Genomic DNA, 17,921 nt, shown 5'->3' on the forward strand with positions numbered 1-17,921 from the left:
AGAGTTCAGGCATCGAGGCACTAGATCATTGCCTACAGCAGTTGTAAAGATGATTAGTCAGTCAGTGAAATAGTGTGTAGTCAACTTATCTGCAAATACATCATGTACAAATCATGCCGGAAATACCTCACAGAATCACATACATGAGACTACTTGTATCAGATGATAACTGTTACAAATATCAATTTCTCTCGTCATTAATGTAAGCCAGATACAAACAACGTGGTAAATTAACTTTTAATTAAGCATTTGAAACATTTAATTTTGAATTACAACACTCCTTTTGGAATATACAGCATTTGTTAAAACAAAAACAAGAAAAATTCATTCTGATAATCAGCTGAAATAAGTATATATCAGTTAAATCACCGAAGTCACATTTTGTTGCATTTAAGAACACAGTTGCAAATGACATTTAGATGAGTCATCAATATTGATTTGATTAACTCGCTACAATCAAGAGGACATCTTCTGAAAAGGGCTACAAATTCAATTTTGAAAAGCAGTGATGTTTATACGTATAAGAATTTTACTCACCATCTGGTAAAGCCCCCAGCGACCACATAAAATCTAGAAATCCAAAAAAGAAAATACATTAGACTGCTACACAAGGTAATTAAAACAGATCATTTCTGACTGTGTGAACTATCTACATGTCATACATTTTTTTGTGTAAAGTATTTCTGTCATCATGGAATTTTTAAGCATAAACAGATAAAAGTTTGAGGCTTTAATCGTGAAAAAAATTAAAATTTGGTAAAAACAAAAGGGGAATTTAATTTTTTGCAACGAAAAATAAACTGAATAAATGACGCCGGGGGAAATGAAATGTTAGCATCCATGAAATTTCATAACAGCTATATGATGTGTTTTTTATTTTATTTTCTGAGACTACACTACTTCTGCCGAGCTACTAGTGGCTACAGCTAGAGAATCTGAGATATTTCCATCTGGGGCGCGCCTCTACACCCGAAGGCGTTCGGCGGCGTCTCGGCAGCCCACAGGCGTGCTCTGCGCTGGCGTCGGACTCAGGACTTGGGGATAGAGCGGGACTAAAGCTCTAAGGGATACTACTCGCTACTACTGCGGATATGGAATGCTGTCAATGTTTAAGCTATTCTACTGTTGGCTCTCTAATCTAGCAAGTGTGTGAAAGACAACAAAGTATGGATAAGATTTCAAAAAAACGTGATTTATTCTAATAATTTGTTTTACAAATCCCGAACTTCCTACTCTAAGTAACAAAGATCATTTGGTAATATTGAAATGGATTTTTAATATTACTGTTATTGAAGTGATTGCATTAACTTGCATTACTGAAGTAAGCTTCAAATTTTGCTGCTTCATTTAATCAAATTTTTTTGAACAGTTCAACTTTTTGATTGAAACAGTATAATGCTTCATGCAATAATTTCTATACAAAAAGATGGGGATCTTACCCATAATCTGATATAACAAATTTACCATTATATTACACAACAATGACATTAAAACCATACTCTGAACACAAAAGGATGAAAACAACACTTTGTTAGAATACTCTGCTCTACTCACTCAATACATGTGATATTAATGTTGCTCAGAAGAATATGTAATTACATCACACATTAAATTAGTAATAAAGCTAATATACTAATAGTTACATTCGTATTTCAAACATTACTGTCTCCTTTGGCGCAGAACACAGGCAGACATCAGCAGAGGCACGTATACTCGGTTCAAATACAAGTGATCAAAATGCATTAATCATTAGTAAAAATAAATCAATTTACAAAATAAATAATATCTGTTTTCTGTTGACATATAAAAACTCTACTTCTCTATATGAATATTTTCAACTAGGAAGACTATAAAATTGAGTTTTACAATTTCCTGCTTGTATAACAATAGTGATCTCAGAAATGTTGGTCTCTTTCTCTCTAATGAACAAAATAAAACAAGACCCCTTCTAATTAGTAAACTCTATAGACTAACTCTTCTTTGGCTAAATTATAAAAAACCCTATATTAGGCTAATATCACTTTTTCTACAAAAGACACTTGGTATTAGTTCATAATGACTCAAGTAATTTTTATTAATAAAATATTATTCAAGAAACAAACAACACTCTAAGATAAGCGCTATAGAAGCTATTTAAAGCTACGTCGCGAACACTACACAAGGACTGAGTATTTTTATAAGAGACTTTACCATTGCGGGTACAGTTTCTTTCTGTTTTCGTTAGCCTCGGTTCGCGCCATGATAAGACTTATTGTGCGAGCTTATGCAGGCAGGGAATCCCCTCGTCACCGGTAAGCTGATATGGACAAGGAGGTTCCCTGCCCATCGTTCGCCCAAATGTCATCTTACTTCCAGAACAACAACAACTAGCAGAGTAATAGGTATTATGAAATTTCATGAAAGGCTTACCATATCCCTACAACTCAAAGTCTGTAGGTTCAAAGTAAACCGAACCTCTCATTTACCTTTCTCTTATTTCCACATTCGCTACAGATTCGTGGTGAAGATTGTGGTGTCAAGTGATTTTTTTAATCAGCTGCATGTCTCTTCAGAGATTTATAAATTGTGTAGGGGTGCCAGTTATCTACTGTTCAACTATAACTGTTTCATAGGAAACGGTGAAAGAATTTGGAAATCTCACATATTATAACAACCACAATTTTCCCACATACTTTTATACATTATACAAACCAACATTCAACTACAAATCTCTATTAATAAATGAATGAGTATTTCTTCTGATACAAGATAACAACAATTAATACTGACGTACATCTAACTTCTAAGTAATGCTAGTATGAGAGTTATTTCATAATTAAAAATCTCTTTAGCCTAGTTCAAAACACCTATATACATAGTGACTCCCATTCTCATCTATCTGGAAAGGGAGATGTACTATTGTCATTAAAATTCAGCAGTGATATTCCATCAATTGTGAAATCATTGCGGGGATGAGGAACTTGAGGAAAATGCAAAAGTACATTCTCTTTTTACACAAGTGAGTCAGTAAGCAAATGGCACGTGATGTTTACTTTGGTGTTTTTTGAGTATTTTCAGTGGTTGGTTGTACTTCTGTACTTATATTCAGATTCAAGCACTTGCGTGTGTTGTAGCAAGCGAATACGGCCCCTCTTTTTTCGGGAGGAGGGGGCTAGGTTCTCAGGCCGCTTGGAATATCACCGCAACGGGTAGCTGCCGTGAGAGGAGATTTTGCGTGATGGGAGGTCACTGTTTGGTAGGAGTAAACATGTGGTGCAGGGATGGGGAGCATGAGTTCAGGTCGGGGGTGGAGGGGGAAGGGAAGAGGTAAGGTGTGGGGCAAGGCGGGAGCGATGCGGGCCAGCAGGCTCAACAATTCGTCTCGTTAACATATTTTAACACTTCTGGTAACTACGACCTACCATTTCAAAAATATAAATGCCTACTAACTGCTACACTAAACTCAAGGAAACTCTTCCAAAAGTTAAAAATTTTGCATTCGTTTCGATGTAGCAAAAACTCATTGTCACGTGTCACTAAATATACTCGCTGAGACAGCTACGCTACATTTCCTGCCGAGTTATATTTCTTTCCCTGATCTGTATTTTGTCTTCTGCTCAGTTCTTTTTTTTCCCTTAAAGTTCGCTAAGCTAAGCTGACTAGACTACAACGTTTTAATTAAGTACTTGCTCCTCTCCCTCGCTGTATGTGTGTGTGTCTCTCTCTCTCTCTCTACATATATATCAACTAAAGCCAATCCCGTCACCACAAGTTCACGGAGCGTTGCCTTACATCGGCCGCAACAAATATAAAAATTTATCACAGCACGAAGTTGGACGCAATAATAACTTCTCATATAAACTTTTGCTCTGCTACACAACAACTACGCCGCTACGAAAAAAGTACAAGATTGTCTCTCAGAAAAGCGAGGCCACTTTGCAGGCACAATATCTCGGAGGAACTTGCCGAACTCGACAAAGACACCCTCTTTCCCAACGCGCACTAGACACGGACAACTCCGCGTAGAACCCCGCGTGTTGCGCGCTTTGCTTCTTTCTCCGACCAGAAGCTCCGCAACGGTCGGGGACTGTCCACGGAACTATATACTCTGTAACAGTACGAAAACTAAGACTCTTTGAACTCATTACACGTATATGTCTATATATCTTTACTACGCTTGCGAGTCACCCGAGGCCGGCAAGCGCCGAGCAAGCTCATGATATGTGTGTACGTGTGAGCTACTGCTAAGACAACAAACTATGATCGCTACTGACTAAGGCTACTGATATGTTTCGAACATCTCCGCCACTAAAGTGGCCTAGTAATCAAGTAAAACTCTGGTCGACGTAAGGCACGCAGCGAACTTGTCGGGCATGGCTCTCTACCAATCTCTCTGGTATCTACGTCGTAAGTCACTTTAACGAGGCCTCTTGTTTCAGAGTTTGATCACAGCAGTTGATTCCCTGAATTTTTTATTTCATTTAGTTTTTTTTTACGAAGAGAGGAGTGAATGCGCCAAGAAACGAACTAGGCTGCGATTAGCATTTTTCGTCTGACGAACTACATCTGTTTCAACTGCAGGACCTCTGGATATCTACTGGTACGTGGAGGAACCGACGGCAGACTCAGTCTACGTATCTCAAATTATTGTACGGAATCAGGTTCACACTCCCAATTACACATCGGGAGGTAAAGTACCAGTTCATGTTCAGGAACACTGCTGTTCGAGGAGATATGTGTAATTGACATCGAGACGCGCCCCATAATTCGTTCGGCAGGCTTTAGTTTCGAAGCGCTTCACCATCCAAACAAGTCTTAACCGACAAGAAACTAATACACATCTACATCAATGGGACATCAAAAGGAAACAACAATACTATCTGGGAACTAATAAATACTTTCCTATTCGATCTGATGGTTTTCCTTAGCAACACTGATTTCCTCTGACGAATGGCTTCAGAACAATTTTAATGTCAAAGCGGTACGATAAGGAAGAATACTGAAATAATTGTCAGACATCTAAAACTGAACAAGCGATGTCGTTAAAACACGTTAGCGAATTGTAGACAAGGAGGAAATTAGAAACACGTGGGAAATGTTGCATCTCACGAAATTCCCAGAGTATGGAATGGCAACGGAAGCTTCTCTGTTTAGTATCGCAAAGAAATCTATGCGCCCTTTTTTGGGAATGTCCTGAGCGATCTATCGATAGAATACTGATTCAATAATCTGGAAATGAAAACAGTACGTGACGGTAAAACTCGTGTAACGGGAAGAAAATTTCTGAAAAGCAGCGTTGTAAAATTTTAACTGCGACAGTGCATATTTCATATGGTATCGGGTGCAAAATAAAAAAATGTAAAAAAATAGGAACTTTTATTGAGTATTCGGCAGTGGAAAGTTATTTATGGATTCTCGGGGGTGTAACGATTTTTTTTAACACCTACATTCACTACAGAATGTCAAAAATGTATCAGAGAGCCAGGAGACATTCGCTAGAATGTGACATTTCCAAAAGAAGTTTTGTGAAATATCTGGTCGTGTGGACTACCAACCTACACACGTAAAACACGCCCTACACAAGGTAATCGGTCTACAACCACATTTTCCCTCAGTAAAATATTACGACTAACGTGAGGTAGGTGATACTATAGAGTGGTCCATAATATTTGTTCCTACTTCGAAATTCAAGCTGATGACCTTTCCTCCTTATGGCTCGGCATACAGGCGTACCTGAGCAATTAAAGATACCTTTTAGTAACTGAGCTACACAATGAAAAAGAACGACTTGATACGAACTCAAGAGTTCGAAGAAATGCGACAAGGAACACGGAATCACTCTGATACTCGATTCGATGGTGGAAAACATGTAGTTTAAACGATTGCAAATATCTTTCCCACGTAATAGGGAAAAAGCTATTCCAAACCATGTAAAATTTCCTTGTTTCAAATGTACCTGACGAGAAGACCTCCATCTTGGATAGAACTTGCATAATCTGTTCCCAGTCTTCGCTAAACAGTTGATGCATCAAATGAGTCATTACAGAGGCTTGCATCGAACAATGGAGCTATTGTCACTGAAGAAGACAGAAAAAATTTTTGGATATCGTCCATCGTCACATAAAAAAAATTGTTCCCAAACTTCTGATGTCGAACCACTCCTTAGCTTTTCTTTCACTCTTATATTGGCCAGTTCAGTTTCTATAAATAATTTGGGGGCATTTTGTCATCGGTACACAGCGTGGGTCACAGAGACGTAACTCTCGTAATATTTCGGAAAGAGATCGAAGTACGAAAGTGATGTTTCAATAAATGATGGTAATTAAAGGGACAAGTATTTTATTATCCGCTAAAAGCTATTAAATTACTAAGGTATAGCATCAAGTATCCGCCATTCAACAAGTTATGAAACGAGATGTATAGTGATAGAGTACGTGTCACTATTTACAGTAAAACTTTTCGCGAAATAGCAGAAAAAAGTGGCTGACCACAAAGCCTGTGTCAACAGGCTCGGAACTCACTTTGAGCACAGTCTCTAGTTTTTCCATCCCCGAACATGTCGACTGTAAATACTGATATCTGTAGTAACACTTATGCTCTTATGTCCACGACAGTTTGACTGTTATCAAGAAGTAAATCGCTGTACTGGTAAAAATCTATAGTTACTGCTTTATCACATTTGATAACATTGCTTCGAGGATTAACTTTAGAAGAGTATCTGCCACGTTTCGTATTGTATTGGTAAACAGTTGGTGACGGATATCATTTAGTAGTAACACATGGACTTGAAATTTCTCTGATGATTGATGTCACACTACCGAAACACTTACCATCAGTAAAATTAAAATTACCGCACTCCAGAGTGATACCCTTTATCGTTATTTTTGTTATTAGATGTTAACGGAGTTACGACTTAGGTGACACGTGCTGTACATTCGACAAATTTGTGACGACGTTCACAATTCTAAGGAATAGTCGCGGGATTTTAAGGCCCTGTTGTGACGTCAAATCTAAGTTAAAGGGATTTCGAAGTTCACATTTAGAAAACTATAATGCTGGCAAAGGCACGCCTGTCGCAATGGGCAGTGAATCGTGAGGATGGTAAGTGAGAAAACAGAGGATGGAAATAGAGAAGCGAGAGGTGGAGGGCGGAGGCTAGGCAGCACAGTCGCAGTTGGGGGCTTGGGGCGGGATTGGTGGGGGCGGGACTAGTGGGGGCCGGGCGCGGAGGGGAACAGCGGTCAGAGACCGACGGCGGTGGCCGACTGCGCGTGGTACAGCGCCGCCACGTCGAAGCCCTGAACGGCGAGCAGGTCGCTCATGGAGTAGGACAGCGGCGCGGGGTGCGGCGCGTGTCTGAGCGCGGCGGCGGCCAGCGCGCGCCGGCACGACGCCGCCTGCATCGCCTGCACCGCCCCCGCGACGTCGTACAGCGGCGCCGAGGCCGCGTAGGGGGGCAGCGGGACGGCCGCGGCCGCGCCGTGGGGCAGCGCCACCACGGGCCCGGCGGCGGCGGCGGCGGCGGCGGCCGCGGCGGCGGCGGCGGCCGCCGCGGAGGCGGGGGACCCGCCCCCCGCGCCGGCGCCCGCCCCCGCGCCCGCGCCCTGCGGCGGCGGCTGCGGCTGCGGGGGCAGCGGGTACGGCTGGTAGCGGTACGAGGAGGCGGACGCCGCGGCCGCCGCCGCCGCCGCTGCCGCCGCCGACACGCCCGCCGCCGCCGCCGCCACCGCTGGGTGGTTCAGCATCACCAACTCACCGTAAGCGCCCCGGCCAGCGGCGCGCGTCTTCGCGAGGTTCGCCGGCAGCATCACCTCCTTGGGCTGCGCCTTCTTGCACTCCACCTGAAACAGTCGTCGAGTGCTCAGTGGTGTTGCGAACGACCTCCAAATCTGAGTTCCTACGTCGTATGGCGAGAGAAGAGTCTTAAGGGGTGCAGGACGTCAAACGGGCCGACTTGGAGCAGAGTACGCGAAGGAACTTGCCCCCCTTCTTGCAGCGGTGTACCGCAGGTCTCTAGAAGAGCGCAGCATTCCAAAGGATTGGAAAAGGGTACGTGTCATCCACGTTTACAAGAAGGGACGTCGAACAGATGTGCAGAACTATAGGCCTATATCTCTATCGTCGATCAGTTGTAGAATTTTGGAACACGTATTATGTTCGAGCACAATGACTTTTCTGGAGACTAGAAATCTGCTCTGTAGGAATCAGCACGGGTTTCGAAAAAGACGGTCGTGTGAAACCCAGCTCGCGCTATTCGTCCACGAGACTCAGAGGGCCATAGACACGGGTTCACAGGAACATTCCGTGTATCTTGACTTCCGCAAGGCGTTCTATACAGTTCCCCACAGTCGTTTAATGAACAAAGTAAGAGCATATGGACTATCAGACCAATTGTGTGATTGGATTGAAGAGTTCCTAGATAACAGAACGCAGCATGTCACTCTTAATGGAGAGAAGTCTTCCGAATTAAGAGTGATTTCAGGTGTGCCGCAGGGGAGTGTCGTAGGACCGTTGCTATTCACAATATACGTAAATGACCTTGTGGATGACATCGGAAGTTCACTGAGGCTTTTTGCAGATGATGCTGGGGTGTATCGAGAGGTTGTAACAATGGAAAATTGTACTGAAATGCAGGAGGATCTGCAGCGAATTGACGCACGGTGCATTGAATGGCAATTGAATCTCAATGTAGACAAGTGTAATGTGCTGCGAATACATAGAAAGATAAATCCCTCATCATTTAGCTACAAAATAGCAGGTCAGCAACTGGAAGCAGTTAATTCCATAAATTATCTGGGAGTACGCATTAGGAGCGATTTAAAATGGAATAGTCATATAAAGTTGATCGTCGGTAAAGCAGATGCCAGGCTGAGATTCATTGGAAGAATCCTAAGGAAATGCAGTCCGAAAACAAAGGAAGTAGGTTACAGTACGCTTGTTCGCCCACTGCTTGAATACTGCTCACCAGTGTGGGATCCGTACCAGATAGGTTCGATAGAAGAGATAGAGAAGATCCAACGGAGAGCAGCGCGCTTCGTTACAGAATCATTTAGTAATCGGGAAAGCGTTACGGAGATGATGGATAACTCCAGTGGAAGACTCTGCAGGAGAGACTTTCGGTAGCTCGGTACGGGCTTTTGTTAAAGTTTCGAGAACATACCTTCACCGAAGAGTCAAGCACTATATTACTCCCTCCTATGTATATCTCGGGAAAGACCATGAGGATAAAATCAGAGACATTAGAGCCCACACAGAAGCATACTGACAATCCTTCTTTCCACGAACAAAACGAGACTGGAATAGAAGGGAGAACCGATAGAGGTACTCAAGGTACCCTCCGCCACACACCGTCAGGTGGCTTGCGGAGTATGGATGTAGATGTAGATGTAGAGAGGGACCCCAGGACATTTTAATTTCCAGTGCCTATACTTTTACAAATAATTTCATAAAACTTTGTCAGTATGAATAGGAAGGATTCAGGATTCACACTAATAGCAGCGGAAGTTCAAAAACAAAACAAAGTAAATTTTTTTACATGTGACATTACATCATTTTTTCACTTACTATTGGCTGCATTTGTTGCTATAGGTACACTTTTATTCACAAGTAAGAGAGACTGTTCGATGAATTTTTCACAGCATACAAACAATACTTACAGGTGTATTAAACTCTAGAATCTATTCAATTTATAAAAAAATGAATGAGCTGTTACGTTTTAAACTTTATGTTTATAAAAAAATCAAATTTTGTAGTTAATTATCTCAATTTTTACCACGGTTTTTAATAGATTTGGACAATTCTAGAGTTTCATACACCTGTAAGTATGCTTTGTATGCTGTGGAAAATTCAGCAAAGAATCTCTTTTACTTGTGAAGAAAAACGTACCTATAGCAACAAATGCAGCCAATTGTAAGTGGAAAAAATGATGAAATTTCACACGTAAAAAAAATTACTTTGTTATGTTTTTGAACTTCCAGTGCTATGTGTGCGAATCCTGAATCCTTCCTGGCCATGCTGACAATGTTTTATGAATTTATTTGTAAAAGTATAGACAGTGGAAATTAAAATGTCCTTTGGTGCCTCTCCTGCTCCAAGTCGGCCCGTTTGACGTCCTACCCACCATAACATTCAGAGTGGGGTTCGAGAGACCAGTCAAATATACAGTTTTCCTAACTCCATCCTTTTGACTGGAGGTCTTGGGGAACACAGCCATTGACCAGAGTGTGAAAAGGAAACGCCTACAGCCGTTCTTATGAACTAACGAAAACTATTCGGAAAGTAAGGTCTGATCGATCGCGAGAAAACACAGTGAAATTCAAAAATTTTTTACACTACTGGCCATTAAAATTACTACACCAAGAATAAAAGCAGATGATAAACGGGTATTCATTGGACAAATATATTTTACTACAACTGACATGTGATTACAATTTCAAGCAATTTGGGTGCACAGATGCTGAGAAATCAGCACCTGGAACAACCACCTCTGGCCGTAATAACGGCCTTGATACGCCTAGGCATTGAGTCAAACAGAGCTTGGATGGAGCGTACAGGTACAGCTTCCCATGCAGCTTCAACACGATACCACAGTTCATCAAGAGTAGTGACTGGCGTATTGTGACGAGCCAGTTGCTTGGCCACCATTGACCAGACGTTTTCAATTGGTGAGAGATCTGGAGAATGTGCTGGCCAGGGCAGCAGTCGAACATTTTCTGTATCCACAAAGGCCCGTACAGGACCTGCAACATGCGATCGTCCATTATCCTGCTGAAATGTAGGGATTCGCAGGGAGCGAATGAAGGGTAGAGCCACGGGTCGTAACACATCTGAAATGTAACGTCCACTGTTCAAAGTGCCGTCAATGCGAACAAGAGGTGACCGAGACTTGTAACCAATGGCACCCCATACCATCACGCCGGGTGATACGCCAGTATGGCGATGACGAATACACGCTTCCAATGTCGCCAAACACGGATGCGACCATCATGGCGCTGTAAACGGAAGCTGGATTCATCCGAAAAAATGACGTTTTGCCATTCGTGCACCCAGGTTCGTCGTTGAGTACACCATCGCAGGCGCTCCTGTCTGTGATGCAGCGTCAAGGGTAACCGCAGCCACGGTTTTCGAGCTGATAGTCCATGCTGCTGCAAACGTCGTCGAACTGTTCGTGCAGATGGTTGTTGTCTTCTAAACGTCCCCATCTGTTGACTCAGGGATCGAGACGTGGCTGCACGATCCGTTACAGCCATGCGGGTAAGATGCCTGTCATGTCGACTCCTAGTGATACGAGGCCGTTGGGATTCAGCACGGCTTCCCGTATTACCCTCCTGAACCCACCGATTCCATATTCTGCTAACAGTCATTGGATCTCGACCAACGCGAGCAGCAATGTCGCGATAGGATAAACCGCAATCGTGATAGGCTACAATCCGACCTTTATCAGCGTCGGAAACGTGATGGTACGCATTTATCCTCCTTACACGAGGCATCACAACAACGTTTCACCAGGCAACGCCGGTCAACTGCTGTTTGTGTATGAGAAATCGGTTGGAAACGTTCCTCATGTCAGCACGTTGTAGGTGTCGCCACCGGCGCCAACCATGTGTGAATGCTCTGAAAAGCTAATCATTTGCATATCACAGCATCTTCTGCCTGTCGGTTAAATTTCGCGTCTGTAGCACGTCATCTTCGTGGTGTAGCAATTTTATTGGCCAGTAGTGTATTTGCAACAGTTAGCTAGAACCTTCCATCTACTTCTCTACACACACGCCGCTCAGACTTACGACATTTGTCGTAGCGTTGTAACATCTTTCCAATGCCCACGTCACAGAAGGCAGCCGCCTGTTCTTTCCGGCAAATATTTACGCTGGTCTACAGCTGGTTGTCTGTGCCAAAGTATTGTCCTCATAGCCAGCGGTTCATGTGAGCAGAAACAAAACTCAGTGGGAGCCAATTACGGGCTGTATTGTTGGTAATCAAACACTTCCCACCGAAAACGTTTCAGGAGCATCTTCATTGCCCCTGCAGAGCGCGGGAGAGAATTGTCATGAAGAAGGAAACGCACGACAGTCGTGTTACGTGAGTTGAATAGCTTCAGGGAAATCTCTCACCAGACCCACACACTTGGCGGGAGGCACTTTTTTCTCGATATCTTTACGTGCTCACTGTGCGCTCTGAACTGAAAACAGCGATGCGACGCGATCGACGGACATACTAGAGACACTGGCCAATACATGTGTGCAAAGTTTCGGCGGATTTCCATTTCGCGATCTATCGAACCTTACTTTCCGAATGACCTTGTATTTATTGTGTAGTTACCATAGCTACCAGTTTCGGCGCTTCAGTCCGCCATCTTCAGGCCTTAGATGATGCTGAAGGGATTATCACGATCATATATATACGCTGCCTCAGTGGCCAACATAACTGGTTTACGCAGACTATCAGTAACTGTGATGTCAGCACTCCAATCATCGACTGCCAACAGCTGAAGCGCCGAAACTGCAGCTATACAAGAAATAAGATCATAATGACGGCTGTAGGGGTTTCATTTTATTACAATAGTGAAATGCGCGGTATTATCACACAGCCGTCCTCAGTGTTCCCGCAGCTCTACACGATGTTTCACAGCTCAGGTTGCTCATTTCTAGAAATTGTAGAGGGGATTTTGTAGATCAGGTTTTACGTAGGCTCACGTCCTGAAACGCCATCCAAGACGCTACAGAACGACAAAGGAATAGGCGCCGGCGTCTGTAAATGTATGTATACAGGATGAACATTAACAAAACCTACAAATCGCAGGGACGGACTACTGACAGGAAATGGAGGGAAAAAAGTCCTATGAATATGTGTCCGGAAATGGACGGTTGTGTGTGCAACGACAACAAATCGTCACGGAACATAGCACAGAACTGCATCGCATCCACGCAACAACAGATGTTCTACGTGGCCTCGTGGGGTGCGTTCACACTTAGCGTCATGGGCTGCCGCACTCTTTCGCACGTTCCAGTCTCGCCACAGGCGTCGCGAACACGTTGTGAACGGGTTTGCTCATCGGCAACTAGTTCAGCATACACAAGGCTTTTCAGATGCTCCCAGAGGTAAAAATCCATAGGATTTACGTCCGGTGAACTAGCAGACCGTGCTACAAGGCATCCGCGTCCTAACCAGCGTCCGGGGAAGATGTTGAGGTACCGGCAAATTGTAATGCGGAAGTGGGGTGGTGCTCCGTCATGCAGAAACCACGTAATCTGTCGTACTGCCAAAGGCACAATCTCAAGCAGCACAGGTACAGTATTCCGCAGAAACTCCACGTACCTCCGTCCAGACGTTGTGGAATTATAACCGGTCCAAGAATGTTGTTGGCAAGAATCCCTGCCCACACACTGATGCTAAACTGATGCTGATGAGACGCCACAACCACTCCCCGAGAACTATCTGTAGCCCACAGACGACGATTATGCAGATTGATTATGTTAGCTCTGGTCAAGGCTGCTTCGTTATTAAAGATGACTGATGACAGAAATCCCATAGTTGCGATGGTCTGGTGCAACAACCATTAACAAAATCATTCCCGTAGAAGGAAATCCGCTGCTGATAATCCTTGCACTGGTTGCAGGTGATACGGATAGTGGTGGTTGTCACACACGATACATGTAATGGTACTTTGGCTTACACCATGTTGGAGGGACACTCGCCTGGGGTTTGTACTAGGATTCATCTCAGTATCCTGTAGAAACCGGTCCTCAGAATCTGGTGTACGCACAGTCCACCGCCTTCCTGCACATTCGTCTGCCTGAAAGGATCCATGATCACACAAACGCCCAAAACGGGCTTCAAATGTTGTGTGATGTGGTTGATGTCTGCGAGAGAGCATGTTTTGGTATAGCCGTGCTACCTCTCGACCGTTTCCATCTGTTTAGCCGTTCACAAACACCATCTCGGCTTGGTTCCGACATGAATACCGGACCATTCTGCTGCTTAAAGTAAGTTATATCAGTCATTCATCCTGCAACAAACAAGGGACAAACGGCACGTGGTCAGAGGAACTTTCATTCGCTAGCGCCACCGAATGTGCCAACGAAGCATTTTTCCTCCGTTTCCAGTTAGTAATCCGTCCCTGCACTATTAATTTCTATTCTGTATACAGAGTAATTCCGTGACTACCTTACAAACTTCCTAGGATGATGGAGAAGGATAATGTGTAATTTAAGGTAAGGGTCATCGCACCGGAAACAGACGAGTCGAAAGTTATAAGCGAAAACCGTTCTAATACATCACCCCCCCCGCACCTTCTCCTTTTCCTTGAACACATCCGCACACTATATATTGTCCGCCGCCTTGATCCCCCTCACCCCCTGGTGTCTCCCTTCCTCTCCACTCCCAACAAGTTGCCGCGCCTTTACCATTGTGTCCGTCCCTGTCTCCATCTCCACACCCTCCATCTCCTTTCCCAACACAACTTCCACCGTCTACCCCTCCCGGATGATGAGCTTCGCCCTGACGTCTACCCTTCCTACCAACTCTAATCCCCTCTTCCTGCCTCCTCCTCAGGGCTCCCTCTCCTCCCCCTCCCTCCTTCTGAGCGGATTCCCACTCCTACTGCCCCTCCATCTCTTGTGCCTTCTTTCAGTGTCTCTGCGCTCCCTCCTGCCCTGTCTTCCCTTTTCCTCTCCCACCCTATGTGCCTCCTGCCTCTTCGTGAACCCACAGTTGCCCCTCCTCTCTTCATACCGCCACTTCCCCAACTGCCCCATGCTCTCCCCTCCTTTTCCATCCTCTCTGACCTTTCCCTCGGCAGGTCCCACCTGGTAGTTTTATTCTTCGTCGTGTGTGCTCCAAGTGGGTTTTAAGTGTGTTGTTTCGGAGTGTTTTTAATACTGTGGCCAACTTTTAACCTGTGCATGATCATCCAGTGTCTTCTCTATGTTTTAAGAATCGCCAACTGTGTTTTTTAACTTTCTGGTGACTTTTTTAACTGTCCCCCATGAACGTCTACATGTCCATGTCTTTTTACCTCCATTTTCTCCCCTTACTCTGTTTTATGTTCCCCTTTGTTATCTCCTTATGTATGTATTATTTTATTCTTGTTTTAGTTGTCGTGTCACTCGGCTGAAGAGCGGCGGATTGTGCTGCTGACAGCCCTCCCATGCCCATATGGGGCAGGGGAATGAAATCACAATAAAGGAAAAAAAACTAATACATCTGAAACCCTTCTGAAATCTCTAACAGTGGAATACATGTACTGGTACTGTTGTCACTACGACAGTAGCGTAGGCAACTTTCAGAGGTCGTATTGTGAACCAAAACAAGGAAAAAAATGCTCAGTAAACATGGGTTCCAGAGTACATACTTGAGGAGCTACGAGCATATATTCATCTTCGCTACTGTGAAACCCATCTCCCTTATTGAACACGTGCTGATAACTCTCAAGTTATGTATTTTAGAGCCCATGTTTACTAGACTCATTACCACCTCTTAAAGTTGCCTACCCTACAGTCTTAGCAACAACAGTACCAATTCCAGTGTCAGAAGTATCAGAACTGTTTTCGCTTATAACTTTCGACTCTTTCGTTTCCGGTAGTCCGTTTCCGGTACAGGGACCTCGCCTCGAACTGATGCATTTATCCTCCTCCATCCCCCCAGAAAATTTATAAACATCATCACGTAATCACCGTGTGTATACCTAAATGTACAGGCGTCGGCACCTATAACTTTCACGCTCTGTAGCGTCGTTGGATGATGGTTCCGGACATGGGTTCCTACGTGAAACTGGATATAACTCCCCTTCGCCCTCTAGAAGTGCGTAACATGAATTATGAAACACCTGTAAAAAGGTATACCGTAAGGGCACAGGGGGAATTAATTTACGCAGACTACAATTTGCGAATTAGTCGCAGATAAAGGAATTAAAATGCATAGAAAGCTAGGAATGAATATTCTTTCATCCTTTAATCCATTTTTCGCGTTTTGATGTCAGCTATCATCAGAACCCTATTTAAGATAAAATCCAGAGGATTACATAGTTACATGATTGATTTGCAAGAACATAGGATTCAGATGATGGCTAACGCCGAAACTCGTAAAAATGGATTAATAAATGAAGGAATAATGGTTCCTAGTTTCCTATGCTTTATAATTTCTTCTTCTGCGACCATTTCAGCAAACTGCAGACTATGTAGACTCCGGTACAGTCGAATCCTGCTACTCGAACCTCGATATATCGAAAATGTCGATAAATCAAACTTATCATGACCTTAGAGGAAAATTCAATAAATCGTTGAAATCCTACGTGATTTGGTAGAATTAACAATCAAACTTCCTTGTGTTATGCCCATCTTCTTTCTCGAAAACCACATACACACATTATACAGATTTATCACAGAGTATCAACTTAGCACGTAGCTGAATTTCTTTTATTCGTTTTGCATCCTCATGTCACACAAAGGGTGTTCTTCGATCTGACGTCGAAATATATGTAGCATAGAGGTGTTTTAGTACTCTCAATATGCTTTTAATCTATTACAAACGCCATCAGAAACTACAAATGTGTATAGTGTTTTGTAGTATTTATATGGTTTTCGCAACTATGTAAGTTTTCCCACATATGATTTAATAGCAAGCAAAACTGTCGTCGTCGGGTCAGACATCTCTAGCATCCTCATTATGGGGTCTGCATGAATAATCACAGTCATTATGGCATTAAGAACGTGTTGGATCGAACAGAACTAATGAAACTTTGAAGAATCTTCTAAACGAAATTAACGTGAAAAGAACTTCGTTTCCTTGTCCTTTTTCTGCTAAAACCATGTCCTTGTTTTTTGTGTGTATCTTACAAGCGTCAACAACACATGTAACTGTACGATGGACACAGCCTCATCGCAGGGGCGAATGCGGAGAAGCCAGACTAAAATATAGTTCCTTAAAAGGGCAACAGCCGGTTTAGTATTTGCACGGCGTACAACCTGGGTGATTGACTGATATGACCATGCAACATTCACCAATGTGGCCATGCTGTGTTCGTACTTCGAAAGCCTGGAAGCAAGAGGAAAATATAGCTGTTACATTCCTATATTCCTGAAGGCATGCAATAGTGGGGAATCAGACACGAAAAGCACTAGATGAGTTTTGCTATTTGGACAGCCAAATAACTGACGATGATCAAAATGGAAAGCATATAAAATGTAGAATGGCAATGGTAAGACTGGCGTTTCTGAAAACGGGATGTGTGTTAATAATGAATATAATTAAAGTGTTAGGAAGACTTTTTCGGAAGTATTGTCTGAAGTGTAGTTCTGTACGGAAGTAAAATGCGGGCGATTTTATTTGAGAGAGAAGTGAAAATACAGAACAATAATAAACTTTAGATGGGCAGATTAGATAACTATTGAAGAGGTGCTGAATGTAATTGGGGGAAAAAGAAATTTATGGCACATTTTGAGTAAGAGAAGCGATCTGTTGATATGGCACATGCTTAAGCATCAAGGAATCAACTGCTCGGTGGTGGAGTGATGTGCGCGCGCGCGTGTGTGTGTGTGTGTGTGTGTGTGTGTGTGTGTGTGAGAGAGAGAGAGAGAGAGAGAGAGAGAGAGAGAGAGAGAGAGAGAGAGAGAGAGAGAGGGAGGGAGGGATGGAGGGAAAGAGTAGGTGTGGGTGTGTACGGAGTAGAGGGGGGTGGGAGAGACCAAGGAATGACTATAGTATGTTGTTGTTGTGGTCTTCAGTCCTGAGACTGGTTTGATGCAGCTCTCCATGCTACTCTATCCTGTGCAAGCTTCTTCATCTCCCAGTACCTACTGCAACCAACATCCTTCTGAATCTGCTTAGTATATTCATCTCTTGGTCTCCCCCTACGATTTTTACCCTCCACACTACCCTCCAATACTAAATTGGTGATCCCTTGATGCCTCAGAACATGTCCTACCAACCGATCCCTTCTTCTGGTC

At 43.6% G+C, this 17,921-nt stretch overlaps 1 protein-coding gene across 1 annotated transcript in view; it reads right to left on the reverse strand.

Annotated features, from left to right (window-relative positions):
* LOC126094195 (RNA-binding protein Musashi homolog Rbp6) overlaps positions 1–17,921 on the reverse strand; it is a 1,305,639-nt gene that overhangs the window by 79,212 nt on the left and 1,208,506 nt on the right. The window contains exons 7-8 of the mRNA XM_049908777.1: positions 7,736–7,820; positions 538–570 (exon numbers count right to left, since the gene is read on the reverse strand). Coding sequence (XP_049764734.1) covers positions 538–570; positions 7,736–7,820 — 118 coding nt within the window. The remainder of the gene's footprint in view (positions 1–537; positions 571–7,735; positions 7,821–17,921) is intronic.

Source organism: Schistocerca cancellata, chromosome 1 (genome assembly GCF_023864275.1).
Source record: "Schistocerca cancellata isolate TAMUIC-IGC-003103 chromosome 1, iqSchCanc2.1, whole genome shotgun sequence".
NCBI lineage: Eukaryota > Metazoa > Arthropoda > Insecta > Orthoptera > Acrididae > Schistocerca > Schistocerca cancellata.